The 23,276-nt window shown below is 35.1% G+C and overlaps 4 protein-coding genes across 8 annotated transcripts; 2 read left to right on the plus strand and 2 right to left on the minus strand.

The window, feature by feature from the left end:
• The first annotated feature begins 302 nt into the window (after positions 1-302).
• Positions 303-12,055, plus strand: LOC132281343 (phosphoinositide phosphatase SAC8). Of its 5 annotated transcripts, none has more exons than XM_059783053.1 (20): positions 306-575; positions 1,351-1,425; positions 2,968-3,095; positions 3,189-3,280; positions 3,408-3,465; positions 3,877-3,933; positions 4,474-4,505; positions 4,720-4,802; positions 4,883-4,989; positions 6,226-6,312; positions 6,440-6,517; positions 6,974-7,038; positions 9,638-9,736; positions 9,853-9,952; positions 10,161-10,269; positions 10,379-10,451; positions 10,530-10,623; positions 10,743-10,829; positions 11,546-11,612; positions 11,700-12,055. In XM_059783053.1, the coding sequence occupies exons 1-20, from the start codon at positions 425-427 to the stop codon at positions 11,837-11,839; spliced, it is 1,782 nt and encodes a 593-aa protein (XP_059639036.1). In that variant the 5' UTR covers positions 306-424; the 3' UTR covers positions 11,840-12,055. The 5 variants fall into 5 exon arrangements, with proteins under 5 accessions (XP_059639039.1, XP_059639040.1, XP_059639036.1 ...); XM_059783054.1 differs by having other exon boundaries at positions 11,712-12,055; XM_059783055.1 differs by lacking the exon at positions 2,968-3,095 and having other exon boundaries at positions 412-575.
• Positions 12,056-13,307: 1,252 nt separating this feature from the next.
• LOC132284786 (nudix hydrolase 11-like) lies at positions 13,308-15,224 on the plus strand. The gene is made up of 4 exons (XM_059786914.1): positions 13,308-13,675; positions 14,297-14,442; positions 14,564-14,683; positions 14,869-15,224. The coding sequence occupies exons 1-4, from the start codon at positions 13,336-13,338 to the stop codon at positions 15,085-15,087; spliced, it is 825 nt and encodes a 274-aa protein (XP_059642897.1). The 5' UTR covers positions 13,308-13,335; the 3' UTR covers positions 15,088-15,224.
• Positions 15,140-17,132, minus strand: LOC132284787 (gamma-interferon-responsive lysosomal thiol protein-like). The gene is made up of 5 exons (XM_059786915.1): positions 16,746-17,132; positions 16,132-16,194; positions 15,861-16,001; positions 15,668-15,760; positions 15,140-15,585 (listed from the first exon to the last, which is right to left on the minus strand). Exons 1-5 carry the CDS (start codon positions 16,992-16,994, stop codon positions 15,427-15,429), a joined length of 705 nt encoding a protein of 234 aa, XP_059642898.1. The 5' UTR covers positions 16,995-17,132; the 3' UTR covers positions 15,140-15,426.
• A 1,846-nt stretch (positions 17,133-18,978) lies between these two features.
• On the minus strand, positions 18,979-23,276 carry LOC132285819 (importin subunit beta-1-like). Its single transcript, XM_059788045.1, has 3 exons — positions 23,085-23,276; positions 19,654-22,084; positions 18,979-19,521 (listed from the first exon to the last, which is right to left on the minus strand). Exons 2-3 carry the CDS (start codon positions 22,071-22,073, stop codon positions 19,317-19,319), a joined length of 2,625 nt encoding a protein of 874 aa, XP_059644028.1. The 5' UTR covers positions 22,074-22,084; positions 23,085-23,276; the 3' UTR covers positions 18,979-19,316.

Genomic DNA, 23,276 nt, shown 5'->3' on the forward strand with positions numbered 1-23,276 from the left:
ATGTAGTTTCATCAAGTTGAATGATGGTGAAAATGGTCATTGTAATAATAATAATAATAAAAAACAATGGTTTTGAGATGTCGGTGGCAACATGTTAATGTGGGCCGAGCATATTATTAGTACATAAAAACAATAATTTTTTTTTTCTTTTTCCGGAAATACAGAAACAATATTGTTGGAACAAACATGTATGAATAGAACATTATTGGGTGTTTGCCTGACAAGGCAATGTCCGTTATTTCAAATCATTAGGGTTAAAAAGGTCATTTTGATCTGGTTGTTACGATTAATTAGTTAAAAATAAGTCTTTGGAGCTGACGAGTTGTTGATGTTGAATTCCTCATCTCTTCAAAATCAATAAATGACTCATCTATTGATCACACGAACTTTCTAGGGTTCTCTATTTTGATCCAACAATCTCTTAATGGAGATTGAAGCATCTTCAGCTCATTTCAAGCTATGGAACCAGTTGGAGTTACAAGAATTTCAAGACAAGTTTCTGATCAAATCCGTTGAATCGCCCAGTCAAGGCTTCTCCATCGCTCGTTCTGATGGCAACATCGAACCACTTAACAGTTAGTGTTCTAATTCAACACACACACACACACACACACACACCCACATGTTTAAATGCTTTGTGTTTTGTTTGGTTGCTTAAAACTTACCTAAATAAATGGTTTGGTTGCTTAGAAATTGTAGATAAAGAAACATTATTGAAACTCAAAATAGATTTTTGGAACCCAAAACAAACTAAAAGATATGATGGTTCCAAACTAAAAGACATGATTAAAAAATTTCCCATTTATGATCTCTTTTAATTTTCTCAGAAATTTTGATTGGGGCTTTTTTTTAACTGTATTAGTGCGAGGTTGTTCATTATGAGTTTAGTTAAATGATCACTTAATTGAGTATAATGGTTTCTCTACATGTACATGTTTGTTTTTACATGAGTACACTGTTGTCAAACTTATTGTAGTTATCCCATCAATAATAGTTGGCACGAGTTATTTAGTAACATTTGAGATTGATAATTTTTTGATGAGCATTGGTTATTGTGATTATCGTGTAATGCTGATTATCTTTTAGTTTGTGTGGTGAACCACTTGACCCATTTTTCTATTACATGGTATAACTTCCAAGTGATTATTTTTTTATGTAGTTTTGGTAGAGTATTAATAAAAATGATTATAAAAAATTGCTAAAACATCAAGGGTTTGAAAAAAAATACTCGAGCCTATAAAACTTGCCTTATACTAATTGCAATTAGCAGAATGCTGTTAAAGGCTTCTTGTTATTATTACTTTTTGATTCACTAGCCTCAAAGACTTAATGTATTGATTATTGTAACAGGTGATACTTGTTCCGAGACTCCTTCCAAAATCTCTACAATATATGGGGTGGCTGGAACTATTAGGTTACTTGCAGGTAAATTCTTGGGCGCTTTTGATTGTAGCCTATATATTGCTATGCTGGGGCATGTGTTGGGCAAGTCATGTGAGTGTGATGTCTGCCTTAGTCCTTAGCCGGTCCCTTTATATACTTTATGTGAGAGAAGTAATAAAGGTTGGGAATTTAGTCATATATATGGTTTTACCTTATCCCTTTTTGTGCTTTGTGTGGTGTGTTTGGCTAAGACTTGGTGTGATCAAGTGCCATCACAAAGGCAAAAAGTTGGGTGAAACTTGACCCCTCTAACAACACCCATGACGAACCTTGGCAAAGTATCTGACGCAACCATAACTCATATTTTTGTTCATATCCTAACATGTTTTGGAATAGAATTTGCCAATCATTCAAAAATTAAATAACAAATTGATGTACACATTTCTTGAAAATATTGATTAATCTTAAATTTCAACCTTTCGATAATCAAAACTAGGTCATGGGAAGTCCAACCAAGTAATTTCTTAATCCAACACAGATTCCTTTGTCCACTAAGTTTTCATTCTACCTTAACCTAGATATTTTATTGAGCTTCGACAAAATTTATCTTCGCTGCTGTTTCATCTTCATCATCTTTGGCTGCAGACAAACTAACTCGAGATATTTAGTTCAAATTATAACCCTAGATTTGTGAAGGAATTTGCCAACACATGACTCATTAGTGTAACAGTATCTCCTACCACCAAAAGGGGAGGTGCAGAGTTCACGTTGTGGTTGACACACAGGTTGCATTTCACTTACCAGCAAATAATTAAAGAAATAAAGTACTCCCTCCGTCCCACAAAAAATGTCCACCCTTCCATTTTTGGCTGTCCCAAAATAATTTTCCCATTTCAAAATCCAATGTACTATTATTTTAATATTCCCAATTTACCCTCCTTGCCTTGAAGTTATAAAAGCATGTGGACCCACCATAAAAGGGTATATTTGGAAATTCATTCCCTACCACTATAATTAAAAAAAGAAAAAGAACTACCCTCTTAAAAGTTAGGTTCCCAAAAAGGGACATTTTTTGTGGGACGGAGGGAGTTATACGTCGGGACTTAATATTTCTGAATTGGCTCAGTTGGAAGGACTTAATTGAAGCTTTAAATTGATGAAATTAAGAGAAGAAGAATTTATGGGAGAAGATACTGCTCCCATGGACAAATTTTAGAAGTTTGAGTGAGAAAATTGATAATGGTCATGAATTCAGTGGTTATCGCATCATTTAGATTATGACAGATGATATTCGAGGGCTCTTTCCATTAATGTGTTTATGAAGCTTGGCAACAATAGCATCAGGGGTAAGAGAGATGAAAAAACAGGAAATGCCTTGTTGAAGCCCATACTTTAATTTGATTTGTTAGAAAATCTGGTTGCGCATCTGAGCCTCTAGGTGCTTCTGGTTTTGCTAGGATATGGATTGAGCAAACTAGCAGGCATGAATATGACATAATGGGAGAAATGGAAGTGAGAGATGATGCTTTATATGTTTTCTTGTTCAATTGGATTTCTGTACTCATTCTTTGAGTTTTGGTGTAGGAACATATGTGCTAGTGATAACTTCTCGGAAAGAAGTTGGAACTTATCTAGGTTTCCCTGTTTTCTGCGTGATGTCTATGAAGTTCTTGTACTGCAACGATGCTTTAAGACTTTTGAATTCTCAAGAAGTATGGTTCGAACTAGAAGTATATTGCACATCCCCTTGAAGTTATTAAATTTCCTACTGTTGCCTAAACCTTGTTAAACTATCTGTTGTGCAGAAAAGAGATGAGGCTTATTTCATGAATTTGTTGAAAATTGTGGAATCAACTCCAGGGTTGTATTATTCGTATGAAACAGATATAACATTGAAGTAAGTTAATTTAACATACACGGTGCTCTTTAATTTTATTGTTTCTGGTATCTATATGGTTTGTGCTTTACTTCTGTTATTACTTTAACATATGACTTCATATCATGTTTTCTGATGCCATTCCCAGCTTGCAAAGAAGATTCAAATTGGCTGAAGGGTGGATGAGTAAACCGATTTGGAAGCAGGTTTGTTGGCCAGATTGGGGTTGTCAGCTATTAATTTGAAGTAACCCAAATCTCTGTGTGTGTGTGAGGTGCTACCAGGCATAGGGAACAAATGGATTGGGGTCTGTGCGGTCCTTAATAGCCAATATCTATGTTGTACTAGGATTGTAATGAGTCAGATTTGAGTTCGTATATAGATTTGGGTATTCATTATGGTATTCAAGTTCGTACCTTGTCAAATTGGCACCAAGTCTGACCTGGAAACCTCTTGACGCTTTCCCCACCCACACAACCATGATACGGCCTAAGGAGGATTGAATAACTGAAACAGTCTGTGGAACTTAATTTATTTTTTCCCCACTTCATTTCTGTCATTTATTTGTTTTTCTGAGGCTTGAACCTAAATGTTCTAATTTTCCATGTGTGTTTAAGGCTGATCCGCGTTTTGTTTGGAACAAGAATATATTGGAGGATCTCATTGAGAAAAAGGTTAGTTGTTCTTTCTTTTCAGAGGATGGCATGTTAGGTTAGTACACTGGAATTACCTTTTTTATATTTTATTCTTTTCTTCTTTAGTTTCAAACCTTACTTCTTTTTTCCTATTTTCATTTTTTTTTTTTCAAATATCTTTTCTTTTCCTTTTATGTTATAATTTTTCCTAGAAAAAAGAAAAAAGATGGGTAAGTTCTTTGATGAGTTTAACCATTACTCCCTCCGGATTAATAGTCCATCTTTCCTTTTTTGGCTGTCCCAAAATAGTTGTCCCATATTAAAAGTTAAGATAAGTTGAATGCATCTTTCCAACACTATCCTTTAATTTTTTAAAATTTATGAACTTGATACTCTATATATTTAAACTTCAAAGGGTCACTTTAGAATTTTAAAAGGGGACAATGCATTACCCCTGAAAAAAATAAAAAACCCAAAATGGACAATTAAAATGGGAAAGGGGAATTAATTGCTAGTCAATGTCTTAAATGTAGTAAGTAAAAATTCTTTTGCTAATATATCATATTTCTTTTGGAACAGCTTGACGGGTTCATCATCCCTGTATTACAAGGAAATATCCTAAAAACTTCTCATTCATTATGCTTTCAGATTTCTCTGTCTCGCTGTTTGTGTTTGTGCCTTTGTGGTGTGTATGGACACTTGTTCATTTTTGTGTATGTTTATGCTACTCCATGTATGTTCATCGATAGGTAATTGAAGATAAGAGTAGTTTTAGTTTTAAGTGCCGACCAGAAAAAGAAGAGTGTTTTCACTTAACCAGGAGCTAAGCTTTCAGGCTGGACAGCTCAAGCTAAAGAATACCGCTGCCAAAATTACATTAATTTCAAGGAGGTGTACACGGCGTCTAGGTACGGCAATGTACATGTTTTTTTTTTTTGGCTGATATGTCTATGTGAAATCATTTAAAAGGTAACCAATTATAACTTAGGAACAAGGATGTGGAGAAGAGGAGCTAACCTTGAAGGAGACGTTGCTAATTTTATTGAAACTGAGCAGTTACTGGAGTGTGAAGGTTTTAGGTCCTCATATTTGCAGGTAAATCTTGTGGTACAGATGGGCCTTCCAATAAATGATTGTTTCCTTCTTTTATTATCTTTCTTGTTATAGTCAATGTTTGGAGTGAATCAGCTACGGATTTTCCTTCTTTAAAGTATGGCAGTATTCAATCCCTTTTTATTTTTATTTTTATTTTTATTTTTTATGTTTATAAGTATGGAAATATTGAACCTTGATGGGTAAATCAACAGACCAAAATTGTCTGAATGCTGTTTGTGACATTATAAATCTAGTGGTGGAGCCATCGTTTTGTTCAAGGGGTAAGCAACAACTGCTTACCCCAATTTTCCTTCTATGCTCTAATACAGAAAAAATGATGGAAATCAAGATATGGTTGGCTACCCAAAAGTCCCAACCACTTGAATACCGTTTAGCTAGAATTTTCCATTCACATATCAGGGTGACTTGCCTAACTGCCCCTATAGGTTATTTAATCACCACCAGGAGGAAGGTTTGCAAAGATTTAGAGAAAATTATGGTTTGTGATTTTTTGTTTTATATCCCTATTGTTTGTCATGTTTAATGACAAGCAGCCACACAAATACTATTGTATATTTTATGGAAAAAATAATTAACTTCAATATAATAGATCACTTTTGTTGATAAACTGTCCTGATTCTATTATTCCATTCTTTAGTATTTAAATTTGTAGGACAATCTAACATTATGACGATAACCTAAAATAGAGTATTACAATGAGATGCTAAACCACATCAACTGAAGCTGAATTTCTAACTTGTAATTTGTAGGACAATCATGTGGTGCTATGACAAGCTCATCTTTATCTTCCTTCCTTTGCTAATGTTTTAATCTGTGCCCCTTGATGATGAATGAGTTGTGTAAATACAGAGAGCAAATGAAGCTTATTAGCTCAATGTGAAAAGACTGTTTTACTAGGTTTTCTTTTATGAATTTACATAGTTAGTTCTACGTAATAGAATAGAGATATTTGGACGTGCAAGGCAATGCATCATTAACATGTGTAGATGTTGGCTAATAATTCTCACATCCTTCTATGGATGTAGATCCTTTTTTTTTTTTCCTAGTTGGGAAACTCACACACACTGCCTCCACTGAGGTTCGAACCCTTGACCTCCCTTTGGGAGATAAGAGCCTTGTACCGCTAGGCCACATGCCTGTTGGTTTCTATGGATGTAGATCTATTAAATTATTTCTTATCTTAATTTGTAACAGCTACTTTTTACCTGTTTTCAGATTCGAGGTTCGATCCCACTACTTTGGGAGCAAATTGTTGATTTGAGCTATAAACCACAACTTAAAATTATTAATCATGAGCAGACAGTATGTATTTTCTCCAAGATGTAGCTTTTTTTTTTTTTTTTTTTTTTTTTTTTTTTTTTTTTTTTTTTTCTAAATTGTACAATGACGAGCATCTCTTGTATATTTATATATAATTATTTGCTTCCAGTCAGAGGTTGTGGCACGCCATTTCTATGATCTCGTACAAAGATATGGAGACACTGTAGCAGTTGACCTAACTGATAAAGTAAGATTCTCTCTCTGTCTCTCTCACAAACACATACGCACCCATGCACACTTGCACATGCTTGCAGACATGCACATTCGTTAATCTCATCATATACAATAGGACTATCTTTTCCTTGAGCTGCCCGGGAAGCTGAAAAATCTGGCTAGTCAAATGTGAATTCAATACATTCCCTAAAAAAATTAATTTGGTATGAACAATAGCTCTTTATGAAGTTTCATAAATTTTTGGAAATCTTTATGGAAGTGTCTGAATTTTGAAACGAATTAGTTAGCCCATTATATGTAATTCCAAACATGAACTTTACGTGTTTCCTCTCTACGTACAGCTCCTCTTGGGTTGTCTTTCTCTCTCTAATTTTTACTTACCAAAAAAAACTTTATATGTTGAGGCTAAGATTGTTTCCTATCATCCATATCTGTAGATATTTCATCTCTGTTTCTCTTACTACTGTAGCATGGCGATGAAGGTACACTAAATGCGGTATTTGCTGCTGAAATGGAAAAGCTGCCAAATGTGAGGTGACTCTTTATTCGTACTTCACATGTGTATACCTTGAGATGTACATAAATACAGTGATTTCTATCCCCGTTCTTCCATAATTATTTTAAAAAGGTAAACAGAAGAGAACAAAAAAAAGAAATAATATGCTACTTACACTAACTATCCAATTTTACAGTGATGCTTAGTTTAGCATGTTTTTCTAAACCTTTAAACACTTGCTGAAAATTTAACTGCAATCTCTACATATATTCTTGGAAATAACACAAGTGAAAGGCCATCATATTATAATTCCTTAAGACAGTGATGTATCATTTCCTCCTTTTGCTTAAAGTTTCCAGTGGTTATTGGATGAGGTTGTCATGTGCTTGTCCTCACACTTCAGATTATGCTATATTCCTGATAAATTTAGAAGTTGTCTTATATAGGGTGCGTTTAGTAACGTTTTCGTTTTCTGTTTTTGCAGTCTTAAGAAAGCAGAAACATGATTTTGTTTTCTTGAGTGAAAATAGAAAACAAAAATGATGTTTATTAACACTTATTGTTGCCAGAAATTTGAAAATATAAAATAATAATTGTGTTTAGTAATACAACATATTTGTTACAAAATGTATGTAATATTCTTTTATTTTTTTATTTTTTATTTTATTTTATTTTTTTTCATGACAAGAATTTTAGGAGTTAGTGATTAGATGGGAGTGTAGATGACTTGAACACGAACTCTCGGACACAGGAGCAACTCAACCACTCAAGCACGACACTTGCTTCCATTAATATCAAAAAGTCATAAATCTAAAAAATCTAAATTAAAATTATAAATCTTAAAAATACCTAAGACATCATAGGTACAAAATTAGATATACCAAGACAAAAACATTCCTACCAATTATGTATATAAATACATATATATGCATGCTGTATACATTTATGATGTGATATATAATATATTTAGCATATGATAATTTATTATGAATAAAAAATATTAAATAATATATCTTATATGTAATAAAATATATATTGTGTTATAATATTGTAAATTAATTTTAATTTAATATTTACATATAATATAATATAGATATGATATATAATAATATAAAATTATCTACTGCTTAATAATTTAATAACATCATATTCTATATCAAAAATTATTTTGTCACAAAAAATCATTTACATTATTATTTAATATATTATATATTAAAATATATTTTTATCAAATAAAAAATAATATACAATATTTAATTTATTCTATATTAAAAATATATATTTTTATTAACATTTAATATGCAACTTAGTATATAACACAAATAATATGAATTTTATTTGAAACATTAGTGAAAACGTTTCTCTGCTACAGTATCGAAAACATAAGAAACATCATTTTGATGTTTTCTCTTTTCTTCACAAAAATTGAAAACGTTTTTTGTTATAGAAAAATAAAAACATTTTATTGAACTTGATTTTTGTTTTCGTTTTGCCTTTTTAGAAGTTGACAACAGAAAACAAGAAACGTTTCTTGTTACTAAACGCAGCCTTAGTGAGACTGAAACTGGAAGCATGACCTAGTTGTGTTTAACTGCATACGTTCTTATGGCTTTATTGCTTTGCTGTTGATGAGGAACTCTTATAGTGACCCATACTGAAACTCTACTAAAAACTTAATACATTGTGTCCCATTACAATATGAAGATATCACATTTTATCAATTTCCTATCATGTCATAAGACTCATAACCAAGTGCCACAATTTTTTTGCTCAGTCTTTCTTGGTAATATATTCTAGTGTTAATGGAATAGGTTTCACCTAGTGTAAATTGAAGACATTTTATTAACATGTTGCCCTAAACACTATTATATGAATGTTGTAAGCAGTAAATCAGGAAGTAGAGCAATCTTTTGATTTTTGAACAATTCACCAACCTATAGCTGGTCCATTATCTGGTGATTCAACCATCTGGGTGAACAGGTTGATTCATGATGTCATGTGGCACTATTTATATAAGTAGGGTAAAATACACTGACCTCCCTTGAAATAAATCGAAATTACACTCGGTATCCAAGTTTGAAAAAGGTAACACCTTGGTCCCCTGAATTTTGTCGTAATTCTTTGAAAGAAATTGTATATATTCACCCAAATGCCCTTCAACCTGCTTGAAATGACATTGTTCCCTAAAAATGTTATGAAATTACAAAAAGTCTGTCATTCACAGACATTTACCTTTCTCTCTCTCTCCACCCACCGCCCCCAACCTCCACCACCACCCATTTGGGTATGCATCAATCAAAAACCCATTTGGGACTCCAATCATCCGAGGAGTGCTTGGAAGGCGTTAAAGACACCATATTGATTCACATGACCACTACTCCAATAAAAACTTAGTTGCTAGAATTGAAATCAAGATGGGTCTGCTATAGGAGTCTGGACGAGTTTCCAAGTACTTATCGCAAAACTATATATTCCTTTCAATTTGATTACTACTGGCTCTTGTTTCATATGACAGCAACATTCGTGAACTTTTGACCCCAGCTCTGTTTTCATTTAGTTTATTCCTGGAGGAAGTGGGTTGTATTTAAGGACAACCTATTTCTTTTCTGAATTTTATTTTTTTGGTTATTGATTCAGATATGTGTCCTTTGACTTTCATCAATGTTGTGGCAACTCAAACTTTGATAACATACAACTTTTGTACGATCAAATCTCCGAGGACTTTGAAAAGCAAGGGTAATCAACAGAATTGGAGTATGATTTTTAGTAGCTTTTCTATATAAGACGCCACAGTACACGTGTGCTGGTTTTCCATAATATTGTTTTTAATCGTTACTATTCCAGCTGAGCAGATACTTCCTTGTAGACGCAGAATGCGAGGTACTAAAAGAGCAGAAAGGAGTTATTAGATCTAACTGTATTGATTGCCTTGATCGAACAAATGTTACTCAGGTTTGAGGAAATATACTATTTTGTTAATTACTTGAAGCAATCGAAGAGTTAGGGATGAAGTGATTCATCTTAAATTATATATATATATATATATATATATATATTTTCCTTTTACAATTTCTTGACAACCAAATGTATGATGCCTTTATTATTTTGAGGATTTCTGTGAAGAATTGTTCTAATCAATGTTCATGTCTTGTTTTGTCAGAGTTACCTAGGTCAGCAATCTTTGAATTCCCAACTCCAGAGAATCGGAATACTTTCTTCTACTGAAGACATTTCTATGTTTACTGAAGATCATGAAAATTTCAAGATACGTATGGAAGCTTCACAATTGTCATTCTATATTTAATTTCTGAGTTGAAAATTCACTTTCATTACTTTTCTGATTAGTCTGAACTTTATGTAATTTATTTATTTTGGTAGTGTGGGTGGATCAAGGTGATGAGATAAGCCTTGAATATTGTGGGACTCATGCACTGAAACGGGACATGGTCAGGTACTATTTACAAGATTGACATTATCTGGATCTTAAATTCTCGTGTCCTTTTTTGATGCTTCATCGACAATACTGCAGATATGGAAAACAGACAATGGCAGGACTATTCAGAGATGGGATGAGTGCAATTTCAAGATATTATTTGAACAATTTTCATGATGGAGTTCGACAGGCAAGCTATCTAATAGTCATTTTGACAATTAAATACTGTTCAGTTACTTTGAAAGGGAGTCAGAGCCCTCCAGAAGATGGTTGGTTGAATTTACTTGATTGAATCTTATGTATTTTCAGGATGCAATTGATCTCGTTAGTGGCCATTATACTGTCAACAGAAATGGTCCTTCCCCATCCCAGCTAAACGGTTTCGAATCAATGTCTGTAAGTAATTTTAATGCCTATCTTATAACTGAAGTGGTATTTTTGTATATCCATCTCATAGAATCTGAAGCACTTCATACATCTGCCTCTTTGAATTGGGTAAATGCATTGTTTACTTTTACAGTCATTAGAAATAAAAGGACATTTCTCATTCTTATCAAACCAATTACATTGTTGACAACCATTTTCTTAGCCTCATTATAAGATTGTAAATCTGTTTATTTATTATTATTATTACTTTTTTTCGGATTGTAAATCTGTTAACAAGTTGAAAAGTTAAAGCTTAATGACATTAACAAAATTATTAGAATTATTATAAACTTATTGAAGGCCTATAGTTAAAAACACACAAAAATTGGCATTCCATGTTGCCTAAAAATGTCTCAATTCCAGGGCTTTGTTAAGTTTAGATAAACTGAGATGGGTTGGGAACTATTTACAATGATAAAATAATGAAATATAAGAACTTAATTCATCTCTTGAAATATTCAACTCCTCTTTCAGTACATCTACCTTCTGCATTCGAACCAAAAAGTGGATCGCATTGTACAAAAATAAGTGTCAATCAGCCGTGTCCATCTTTTGTTTGTCGGCTTAGATTTGCATATCTTGGCAAATGTGACTGGGTCATGTTTATAGTAGATGACTCATTGGACGTCTTCTGGGCGTGTTACATTTCTAACTAGATTGATATGGATAAACTGGATATTTTGCAGTATCTGCCGGTAGCGTCAGCTTTATTAGTTGGAGGATTGACATTGACATCCGTCACACTTAATCAAGGTAGTGCGATTATTTCCGTCTGTCATCAATGCTAAATATATGTGATACTAGGTTATATGATGGTCACTAAGATATTGAGCTATCTAGCTTCTTTTGTAGCGGGACGAAATGCACAGCATTTTGTGTCATCTGTGGTCTGTGCTGGTGTAACTGCTGGAGTGATGGCATTGGTCAAAAGCAACGGAAGGCAGCTCTGTTCTAGGCCACGCTTGTGTGGCCTTTTGTAAAATGTAAACCATTCTAAATAAACTCAGAGTATAGATTATATGAATGTTGTATGAAGCTTTTAACTTAAAATGTTCAATAACTTGTAGTTAACATATGAAAAATGTTTCTGTATGATGTCTTCTTCAGTTTAATTGTAAAGAACTTGTTCACTGAACCAAGTGATGTATGGTCTGAATCAATCAATAAGATTTTGTAATGTTGGGCTTTGAGGAAAATTTTGTCAATCATTACCTAAAACTCACTCTTATATTATGTTAGCATTTGAAAGCTCGAATCGTCGTCTTGTCCAAATCAAAGATACCGCAAGACAAAAAAAAAAAAAAAAAATGTGTGCATGAGTTTCTTGAAAAAAAAAAAAACAGAGGGGCTTCTAGATCCTGTGTAAATGTTATTCATCCGTCTTGTCACCATGTATTGTGAATCAATTGATCTGATGGTTCAGAACTCATGTAATACATGTAATAGGAGTGTAATAGTACGGTGATGATATTTTCTCTTCTGAAAAAAATAAAAAATAAAAATCTATCATCGTGAAGATAAAAACAAGTTGGGGCATGTAATTGCATCCACCGGCCAAATAAAAAGCGGGTTTTTTAAGCAATGACATACTTTTCAAGTTGCACATAAAATTATATTCCAAGTCGTTTTGGACCCTTTTGGTGGTATTTGTGATTCCATTCCCATACTATATTTGCACACGTTGAAGGGCAAATGCATGCATAAATGAATTTTTAGGAGTTCATAAATTTGTAATCATTTCATTTTAGAGTAATGACATAATGAATTTTTTTTTTTTTTTTTTTTTCCTTTCTAATTATTATTATTATTATTTTATTGCGGGTAGCCATTTATATATATGACTGTATGTCTAAAAGAGTGGGGTGGGACTAATAGGAAGATAAGAGATGGAGAATGACATAAAAGAATAAGGCATCTCTTGACGGCTACACACAAGGAATATGAAAGAAAAATACAGGGGAATGGCTTTAAACCGTATAAATCTTTTTCCCATTAAGGCCATGTGAGCCCTAAAAGTGAGAAAAGATGGGTAATTGTTGGAGGTAATTCTCACATATGTAACACATTTAATTGATATTTTTGTTTGAATTCTTTAGATCTCTCAAGAATTTTTCTGATAATTGCTGGGTGCAAATAAAACGAAGGATTACGTGTGTTTGGTGACAAATGAAGAGTTGCTCTAAGAGGCTTAACATCACCATTTAGACCGATTTGTCTGGCCTAAGGGTTTTAACCTTTGATGTTAGTGGATGAAACCTATACTTGAGTTTATCCACCACATCAAACTGATAAAAACAATTTAGACTAGACAAATTGGCCTGACAAATTCACCTAAAGTATTACTCAAGAAAAATTAAAATAAAAAAATCTTTTTGGTATGTAGAACCCACATTTTAATTACTTCTTTGACTGTCCATTGCTTATTGTTCTCTATATAAACTACAGAGAACACGACTTCACAAAATCATTCCTTTAAATGGCTTGCATTGCCTCCTCTACGTGCATCAATGAAGAAGTGGTGTGCCAAACCCCAGAGAGTCCAAAAAGTGACACACTCCAAAATGTTGCAAAACAGCTTCAATACTACACATCATTAACTACTGCAAAAGAAGAAACTCATCAGAATGAAGATGAACATGGTACAAGCTCAAATCCCATCGCCGTCGAGTCTGCACCAGCTAAAATCAGTGATCAGTTTTCTTGTGCTGATTCTAGAAACAGGAGAGCAGCAGTTCTAGTATGCATTTTCGTAGGACAGGAAGGCGAGCTACGCGTAGTTCTCACCAAAAGATCCATGAAGTTGTTCTCTCACCCAGGTACTGCCACTTCTACATATATATATATATATATATAACTATTTATATAGGTTTGAGACTTCGTACATTTGACTCTCTCCAGACTTTACAATACTAGAAGCCTCGTGTACTGAACTGACTAACCCCTTGAATATTGACCTGCTCAAACATTAAAACATGAACTACTTCCACAAGGTTCTAATTTTGTTTGGTTTCGAGTTAAATCCAAATTTTAAAACATGCAATAGAATTGGCAATGATGTCAAGGGCCTTTGTGATCACTTTGATTTATACTAATTAATGGATACATGAACCAAGAATTGTTCTAGCTAGTCATGTTTGACTGTTTGAGGCATGAACAGGATTTGTAAGGGTTATATGAATATATACATGAATAGGTGTGTGATAATTACTTTTACTGAAGAAAATGGAAAAGGAGATGGAAGATGATGATGAGATGTTTATATATATATATATATATATGCAAATTTACTATTGTAATTCTTCTTTTTGTTGGGAGAAGTTTTCACTTTGAATATTGATGTTGCACTTCTACTTCATTAATTTTTCTTCTTGACTTGGAAACAAATGAATGAAGTTCAAGCAGACATATTAGTTGATTTCCATCTGCATGTGATGCAGGAGAGGTAGCACTGCCTGGTGGAAAGATGGAGGAAATAGATGCCGATGACTACTCTGCAACCGCGCTGAGAGAAGCCATGGAAGAGATCGGATTGGATCCTGATCTAGTTCAAGTTGTTGCCAATCTAGAGCCATTTTTTTCCCAGGTATTACTCATTTGTTATTTATATATCTAGTTTTTTTCTGTTGGTTTGTTCTGTGATTTATATATACAATTATTGAACCTACTATATATAACCATCATGTGTATATGTGCTATATATGCAGCACCTACTCATGGTTGTTCCTGTGCTGGGATTACTGGCCAGGATAGAAGATTTCAAGCCAGTGCTCAATACTGAGGAAGTTGATGCTATTTTTGATGTCCCATTGGAGATGTTTCTCAAGGTTTATACATACTCTTTATCTGTCACTATATTTTTGAACCTCTTTAACAAGGTTTAATTAGGTATTATAGCATTTCTTGTAGCTTCTTGAACTATATTGCATAAACTAAATAAAATTGCTATAATCTGCGTAGTGACCTCTGATTCACTTCAATATTATTGCAGTAATCCAATTCAATTTTGTAGGAAAATAGTCATAGATGTGAAGAGAGGGAATGGCAACAATGGAAGTACGCGGTCCATTTATTTGATTATGAATCAGAACAAGGAGCTTTCTTGATATGGGGCTTAACTGCAAGCATCCTTATTCGAGCTGCCTCCATCGTCTACCAGCGCTCTCCACCTTTCGCCAAACATCTCCCCGACTTCCAGCAATTGCAACTGGCCTTGAATACTGTGGCATAATGTCAAATTCAATTCTTCCGACGCATCAAAGTGAGACACACGTTGTAAAACATTACTCGAAAACCAAGCTATAATTTGCATTGAATGAATCATTATACAGGGAAGCCAAACATGCCTTTGTTTGGAAGATTTGCTTACATATGTTATAATTCAAGCTAAGTAGTCAGTTTTTACACTCACAGAAATGTTACACCATGTCCATTTGGGGACTATCTCACAATGTGTCACACATTGAACTTTTTAGAAGCATTTCGTGCTACTTAATTCGAACACTTTGTCATCCTGCAACCATCACATTCATGCTAAAAGCTTCCGTAATCATCTGAGGTGTTGCTGGTGCTATTGATGCCACTCTCTCATCTCACCGGCATAGCAAACTCCACTACTAGTGTTTTTCTTCTCAGAGGAGTTGATGTCGAATAGAGGTGATTTGCAGGCTATAGGTATGCTTGGACCTCTGTAAGCCTTGCAGACATACGCTACAAAATTCCGGTAATCCTGCATAAAGAAAAGAAAAGTTCTCTATGAGTATGTGTGTGTTTGTGTGTGTGTGAGAGAGAGAGAGGGATTTGAGACTCACCACTCCAATTGGGACATTATTAACAAGCACCCATGGTACATATTGATGAGGTGGATTAAGACGAGCAGTTTCATCAGCGTATCTTCGTTCAAGCTGCACCGTTGATTAATTTGCATTGAGTGATTGAATTAGCAGTAGAAAAGATCTGTTAAAAGCTCAAAATATTACACAGTTGACAATGCAAAAAATCAACCAGAAATCCAAGTCCAGTGTTATAGCAATCTGCAATTGGTTTCGGGTTCAGCCCCCCTGTTCTGAAACAAGATTGCCACTCGGTGTGCCTGTTCTCCAGATTTAGACGCTCAACGCAGCGAATGAACCTGAAATGTGTTCCCTGCATCAAAATTCAAGATTGCACACAACATAAACATTTACAAATTAAGTTGATTACATACATTATTATTCCATAGCTGAACATGTTTGAATTACCAGTGATCAGCTGTTAAGTAATTAATATGTCTTACCAGGTCATGCACATTAATGGCACATGCTTCAACAGTATCTAGCAGGCATTCGTCTGGACCATGCTGCATATTTAATCAGTCATCAATGCATTTGAAAATGACAAAACATATATACATATATATATGCGTGTGTGTGTGTGTGTGTGTGTAAACAAACTATGTTTTTGAAGAATTGTGTACAAATAAAGTTGAAAATTTTGCATAGATATATATGACAGAAAATAAGCTTCTTAAAAATAATCGAGGGCAAAGGGTAATGACTGATCGTCTCTCTGTATTCAACCAAGCCTCGGCTCAACCCAATCAATGAACCACATTTTATTTGCACGAAACACTAATAGGTGAATACGCAAGGAGAAGATAAATTGAAAATTAAGCAATGGTGTTTGATGGATTTTATATATTGAATCCATTTTAATTGTTTTGGCAAAATTACTTAGTTTTACTCACACACACACACACACACACACACACACTTCCTTGGAAGAACAGAACATCGAACAAATTGGCAAATTAAGCATCGATCAAAATGCAGATGAATTAGAAAATGAGAAAAATAAATAAATAAAGGCAGATATATATATATATAGAGAGAGAGAGAGAGAGAGAGAGACCTGGCAAGCCCAAGTTTTGTCATCTTTGAAAGCAGCGTTACCCCAAGGGACCAGTCTGAGGTTGAGGATAGAGAGTAGATCGGTGGTGAGGATCTTCTGCAGATCATTGACAATGAAGTTGGCACAGTACGGACACAGAGCTTCATAGTACAGTGACATGCTAACCTTGCTACTTGTATCATCTGAAGAAGCATGAGATGTAATAGCTATCACCAACATGCTCACAAACACTAGTTGACGACAATCCATCGCTTCACACGCACTAGTTCAAGCTCCCCTTGTAGTAGTGTGTGTTCTTCATATGTGTATACTTGCATATATACACACACAGATCTCTGCCTCTTTCAATGAATAATAAATTTTCTGTCTGGTTGTAAAAAAAAAATCACAGCTACTTCAAATGTTTATCTTTCTATTTCCTTCTTTTTTTAATTATCTTTAATATTATAAAAAAAAGTAATACGACTTGTAGGATAGAAATTACTAAAGAGTCGAGTATTATTCTTTTATAGTTTTTATTAAATGCTAATTAGATTTATTTATTTAAACCGAAATGCATTAATTAGTTAAAGAGTGGTTTGTGGGAGTCACTTTTGTAATTCTCTTTTATCAGGTTTTGATTCTTTGAATCAACTTTATGACTTTATCTTTTTCAAGTTTGCGTTCCCTTTCACATTATTCCACAACCATCAGGAATGAACAAAGAGCAATATCAGATTCTTAATTAATTGATTGTTTTATCTCCACAGTTTGGTGTAATGTAACTAATTAGCTGTTAGAGAAAGAATAGATATTCAGTGTATCCGGTGCTCTACTCAGAACGAAAAAATATTCAGCAGTGCGACTGGTGCACCAGGCTAATAAAGCCGTCCAGGGACCATCATGACTTTGGTTCCAAACAAAAGTAAAATTCATTGTAGTTAGTTAGTAATTAGGTGTGCTCATTAAATAGTGGTGTTGTATTGTGAGAGGCATCAATTATTTCCTTCAGAAACTAGTGTATGAGATAAGAATAAAAACTGACGTGGGTCACATTCATATAACATCAATAGTAAGGCAATTTTATCTGCCAACTATGAAAACAGTGATAAGTGGTGTCTAAAGTAGAAAAAGTTTCACAATAAAGAGTTGGCTTTTGAGCCCACATACATGTGTTGCTCTAAACAAAGGCTCCCATTACTGCAGGTCAATGTGATCCATCCAAGTACCACAAACCATCATACCTTTGTCAACTCTCTCTCTCTCTCTCTCACACACGCGCTAGGAAGTATACTGTATATATATATATATAATTATTATTATTTTCTTGGACAAATTAGGAAAAAAGGAGACTCGAACACGGGAAGAAAGAAGATAATAATAATAATAAAACCTTTCCTAGATAAATAAAAATTATGCACCGAACATCCTTACTGTTCATTCTGTATAGAACCCATTAAACTTTCGAAACTTTGTTCTATGATGGTATATTTATGAATATTAAGCAATAAGCAAATGTTTTAATGCACTTGCTGGTAGTACCTGGCATACCAATGGCTTATGAGAAATAAATTAAGCCAAATGATTTTGACGACGACTTTGAACCCTAAAAACTATGTAACCAAAGTTTCAAAAAAAGCTCTCATCATGCCAAGATGTTATTGAGATTATCCTCAGCAAAGCTCAAGAAGTAGTCAACTTTTTGTAACTAATCTGAATTCCAAGTCACTTTTGAACAAGGGTTTACCAAGGAAAATTGGAGATAAATTTTCAAATTTCTGCGACTCTTGAATACTATAGAAATAAAGTCCCTAAAAAGAAATCAAGGGACTTTTCTACCTCTACTTGAACAATAAGGTTTTATCCCCAATTTCACAATGCATTTCCACCTCTACTCCAAAATTAATACTAAAAATTCAATTTCACCTTGACAACATTGACATCAAAGCATTTAAACTCTACTTTCTGGGGAAAAAAGTAAATAAAAGAAGAGTATTTAAACTTCAATATTGTTATTGTCATTAAACTCACAAACTGTAGCCGATGAATAAATTCTATAAAGCAGGCTAACTCTAAGAAGCAACCCTAATTGGTTTGTGTATGTAAATGACAGTTTGATTCAATTCAACACCTGACTGAATTATGGTTATCTAAGATTCAACCAAGAACCATAACCATGGCAAAAATTTCTTATGATCAATAACATAACGAAATCCTTAATTGTACAGCCATGGAGCCAAAAAGGAATTTAAAAACATATAGAAAGAAGATGATATAGATGACCAACAAACCACTGATTATTGGATTCATAAACTAAGTAAAGTTCCTTAGCAATAGCAGGACTTTCCAACTCATAGAAAGCTTCAATCTAGTGGCCTCAAATGCCCAAAAAAACAAATGCCTTTCCAATTCATGAAAAGCGGATCATAGAACATTTCAAAGATTCAGAAACTTCTAACTGCAATGCAAAAGACACAAGGATGCAATACATCAAACCTGTTTTGAATACACTGACATCCTTGACCTTCATGAAAAGAAAGAAAAAGAAGCCCATTTCATGAACGAACAGAAGCTAGTAAGAAATGACAATTTTTACCCATAGACAGAAAAAACACGCCCAATCATCCCTTGGGTCCAAGTCGCAGTCTCCTTGAGCTGTTTATCATTGGATTGAAGGCACTCGCCCAAAAACTCCATACAGAATTCACGATCCTTGAACAGTATCTTGACATTTGAACCGAGTGCATCTGCAAGATCTCCCAACACTGCGACTGCTGCTTGTGTCACACTCTCCTCCCTACACAGTAAGATAGCCAGTAATAAGTCAACATGGTAATAAGTCTGTTAGAATGATGTAGAATATACACAAAGCCAGTAACTCCACCACGACTTGGAGTCATGAAAGGAAAATGTATGTAATCAACAATACCTCTTTTTGTCTCTGGAAACCAACTCTATGAATTGCAAGAGATGGGGAGCATGGGGCAACATCAAATCAGGCTTGGAATTCTTGAATCCCTGAAGAATTCCAGAATAAGCTTCAAAGATGCTGCGGCTGAGCTGGTTTCGGTATTCTGCCATCTCCTCATCACTGTTGTCCATCTGTGCACAAACCTCAGCAGCTCTCTGCATCACTGGTATTGCGTAAGGAATGTACTTTTCGAAGTGTTCTCCGATAGTAAGAGCAACATCACCAAAGCAGGAAAATATTGGAGGTTTGACAGACCGATGAAGTTCGCTGCTAGATAGATCCCTGAGAAGGAGGGTCATGATTCCATCGCAATATGGTAAGATCTTGTCTTCCAAGGCACGGCAAATGTCACCTACCACACCAACTGAGATTGTGCAGACCTGGTATTCCTCAAAATTCTGCAAACCCATCTCCAAATACTTGTAAAACTGGGTCATATACTTCCCAAACTCTGGTCCAGTGGCGTAAGCCAAAGCACCAATGGCAAGCATTGCTTCTTCATGCACTGTAGAACTACGACAAGCAAAAACCATGAGGAACAATACCATGATCTGATCGGCAGCCTGCAGTATTATGGATTTGGTCTCATCAGTACTGCCAAGCTTCTGGATGATAACCTGGAGAACACCACAAAGAAGAGCTTGCGAATCTCCTTGTTTTTCCAGATCATCTGATGAAACAATCTGAAGCTCTATAGTCTGTCCCAGCTTATTCATGATGACAGGGAGAAGTTGTGCTATGATTTGAGACGTTTCCATAAGATTAGAACACCTAATCACCTCATTCAAGGTTTCATATGCAGCAGATCTGAGTTTAGAGTCGCTACAATCTGTTCGATCAGCAGTTTCAAGAAGACAACTTACAATGTCTGGAATGTATGGAGTGAGGGCAGCAGAGCTTGTACCAGCATCATCATACCCCTGAGCAAGGTATAAGATAGCCCCACAGACCTTCTCAGCTACATGGGGAGCATCCTTAATGCTCTCCAACAAAATTTCCACAACACGTTGGAGGTTGGCAGGAGAAAGCACAGAAAATCCAGTAGATGGAGTGTGCAACAACTCGAAAATACGACTAAGAGTCCAAGCAGTTGTGTCCTTCACGTGGCTGTTTTCATCCTTCATCGCATTAAGCAGAAAATCCAAGCCGGCATAAACCATTGGGGAAAGCTTCTCAATGCTCGGGCCTTCAAGGATAGAGCCAAATGCATATGTGGCTGCCTCACGACATCGCCAGTCTGTCTTCAAAATATTAGCCTCCACAAAAGGCATTACAAGAGCCACAATAGCATCCCCAACAGTCCTAGAAATAAGACCTAGACATGTCCCACCAGCCATGGAGAGATTCCAGATACCATCATCTTGGTGCTGATCCTCTTCTTGCTTCAGCAATGTCTCTAGCAACATAGGAACTAGCGATGACAGAGCCTTCTCAATGAAGCAGGAATGCGGATGAGCAGAATCCCCACTCTCAGGGACCTCAAAATCTTGAAGCTGTAACTCTTCATCACATATGGAACTCCAAAACTCAATTGCCTGGAGGGCAACAGCCTCTTCATCATCCTTAACTGCATTAGATGTAAGCTCAAAGATAGTCTGCATGTAAGGTTCAAGCACCTCATAGTATGTTGATGCTATTGAAACAAGGCATTCAAAAGCTGCTTGTCTGATCTCTGCCTCCTTGGCCATAGCCGTCTCGCAAACCACCTTCATTATGTAATTGCGCTCCATCTCATTCTCGAAATTAGTCTGCGCAAAATCAAGGGCATTATATAAAGCCCTGGTTGCTGAAAGGCGAACCTCAGGGCACTGCTCAGTAACGTTCATGCCCTGGACTACAGCAGTGAGGACAGAATTCACTTCATCTTGAACAAGATCCTGGTGAGATATCTCCTCACAAACATATCCAAATGTTTCCAAGGTTGCCTGTTTCAATGAAGCAGGCATATCTTGCTGGGTCATATTGGCAAGCAACACACTGATGAGTTCAGGCCACTCCTTCCGGGGAATTTCAATTGAAGCAATTTTGGCAATTACTTGGGCAGAAGTATGCCATGCTTCAGCCGCAGAAGATCCAAGAGTCTTCAAGAGCAGGTCTTTGATTTGGGATTTGACAGAAATATCAACTGCCACCCACTGTTGAACAAGATGTTCCTTCTTAGCAGCATCTTTGGCATCTAATGAATTTTTAAGCAGAATACCAGCCAATCTACGGGATTCAATTGGTTTGTTATTGTTTGAGAGCTCAAATGATAGAGACAGAAGAAAATATGTTAGGTTTTGCTCTTGGAACTGCCTCAAGCTACCCTCTGCCTCCGTCCGGACCTTTGCGTCCGCCGATTGAGCGGACAAAAGAAATTGGGTGATCTCGAAGGCCATTCTTTCTCTCACTACAATGGACAAAATTATACATATGATATTAAAATCATATACAGAAAATGCAATAAATGAATGAAAACCTAGGATGCATCAGATATCAACTCAACCAAATACTAAACATCAAGAATATTATTTCAGGCAAAAAAAAAATGCTTGGAAAAGTAAGCATAAGATGCACATCAGCTCCATTTGGAGTACATAAAGTGCAGATTAGAAAAATGGTACTGAAAAACCATCCTTAGGCCAATTTACTTTGATGACCATATACAATAATGAATGGTGGTGATGAGTAATTACACATTTGGTTTCAGAAAATGGTTGCATTTGATGTCATCAACACCGAGCTTGCAGCCATGAGAATCTGTGTTTTGCCGATGTCAATTCAAACCTTCATGATAATGATAAGTGGGTTTCTATCTCAGATTTAGGGATGCCAATTCCAGGACAAATTGTGAAATCCCTGTTTTTCTCTTTGGTTGGTAGTTTTATTCTTCTCATGCTATGCCTTTTGTAACGAAATTGAAACAAAGAAACCCATCTCTCTAAGATAAATCACAACTTCTCAACACGTGTGAATACAAAAATCCCTTGACAATTCAACTCGCTTCAACAAAAATTGTTTGGGGAAACTTTTTTGCTTGTTTTAAATTTTCTTTCCTTTTTTCAAATTAAACACCAGGGAAACTATTTTCCTGGGAAGAAATGGGACGAATAAATTATGAGATAGAGAAAAAGGGCAGAAACAGAGAACTAGTATAAATATAAAGACTTGGAAGCTCAATCCCTCAATCCAAAGCCAAAAACAACAATCGGACAACCGAGTGAGGGCCAAACGAACAAGTAAAATCCATACACAAATTAGAGCATAGAAACAAGTCAAAACCAAATCCGAATAGCTATCGATTTCATTATCAGGAAACGTAAAACCCTAGATCTGTGTTTTGTCCAGAGAATAGAAATCTCAAATCCCATAAGTTAATAACAAAGATAGAGATTGAGATAGAGATATACCTTATACGAAAAACACCAGAGAAAAGAAACAGACGAGCTAGGGTTTCTGCACTTCCTCTCCCAACTCTGAATTTGTTTCTCTCCGCTTTATCGAGAGAAGCCAAGTCGTAAGTGAATGAGAGATTCAAATTCTTGAATAGTAGAGAATACAGATCTCGATTTATGTTTGTGCATGTGTGTGTATTATATATA

The sequence above is a fragment of the Cornus florida genome, unplaced genomic scaffold (assembly GCF_030987335.1).
Source record: "Cornus florida cultivar Cherokee Brave unplaced genomic scaffold, ASM3098733v1 CherokeeBrave_3.0.0_Hap2_Chr11, whole genome shotgun sequence".
NCBI lineage: Eukaryota > Viridiplantae > Streptophyta > Magnoliopsida > Cornales > Cornaceae > Cornus > Cornus florida.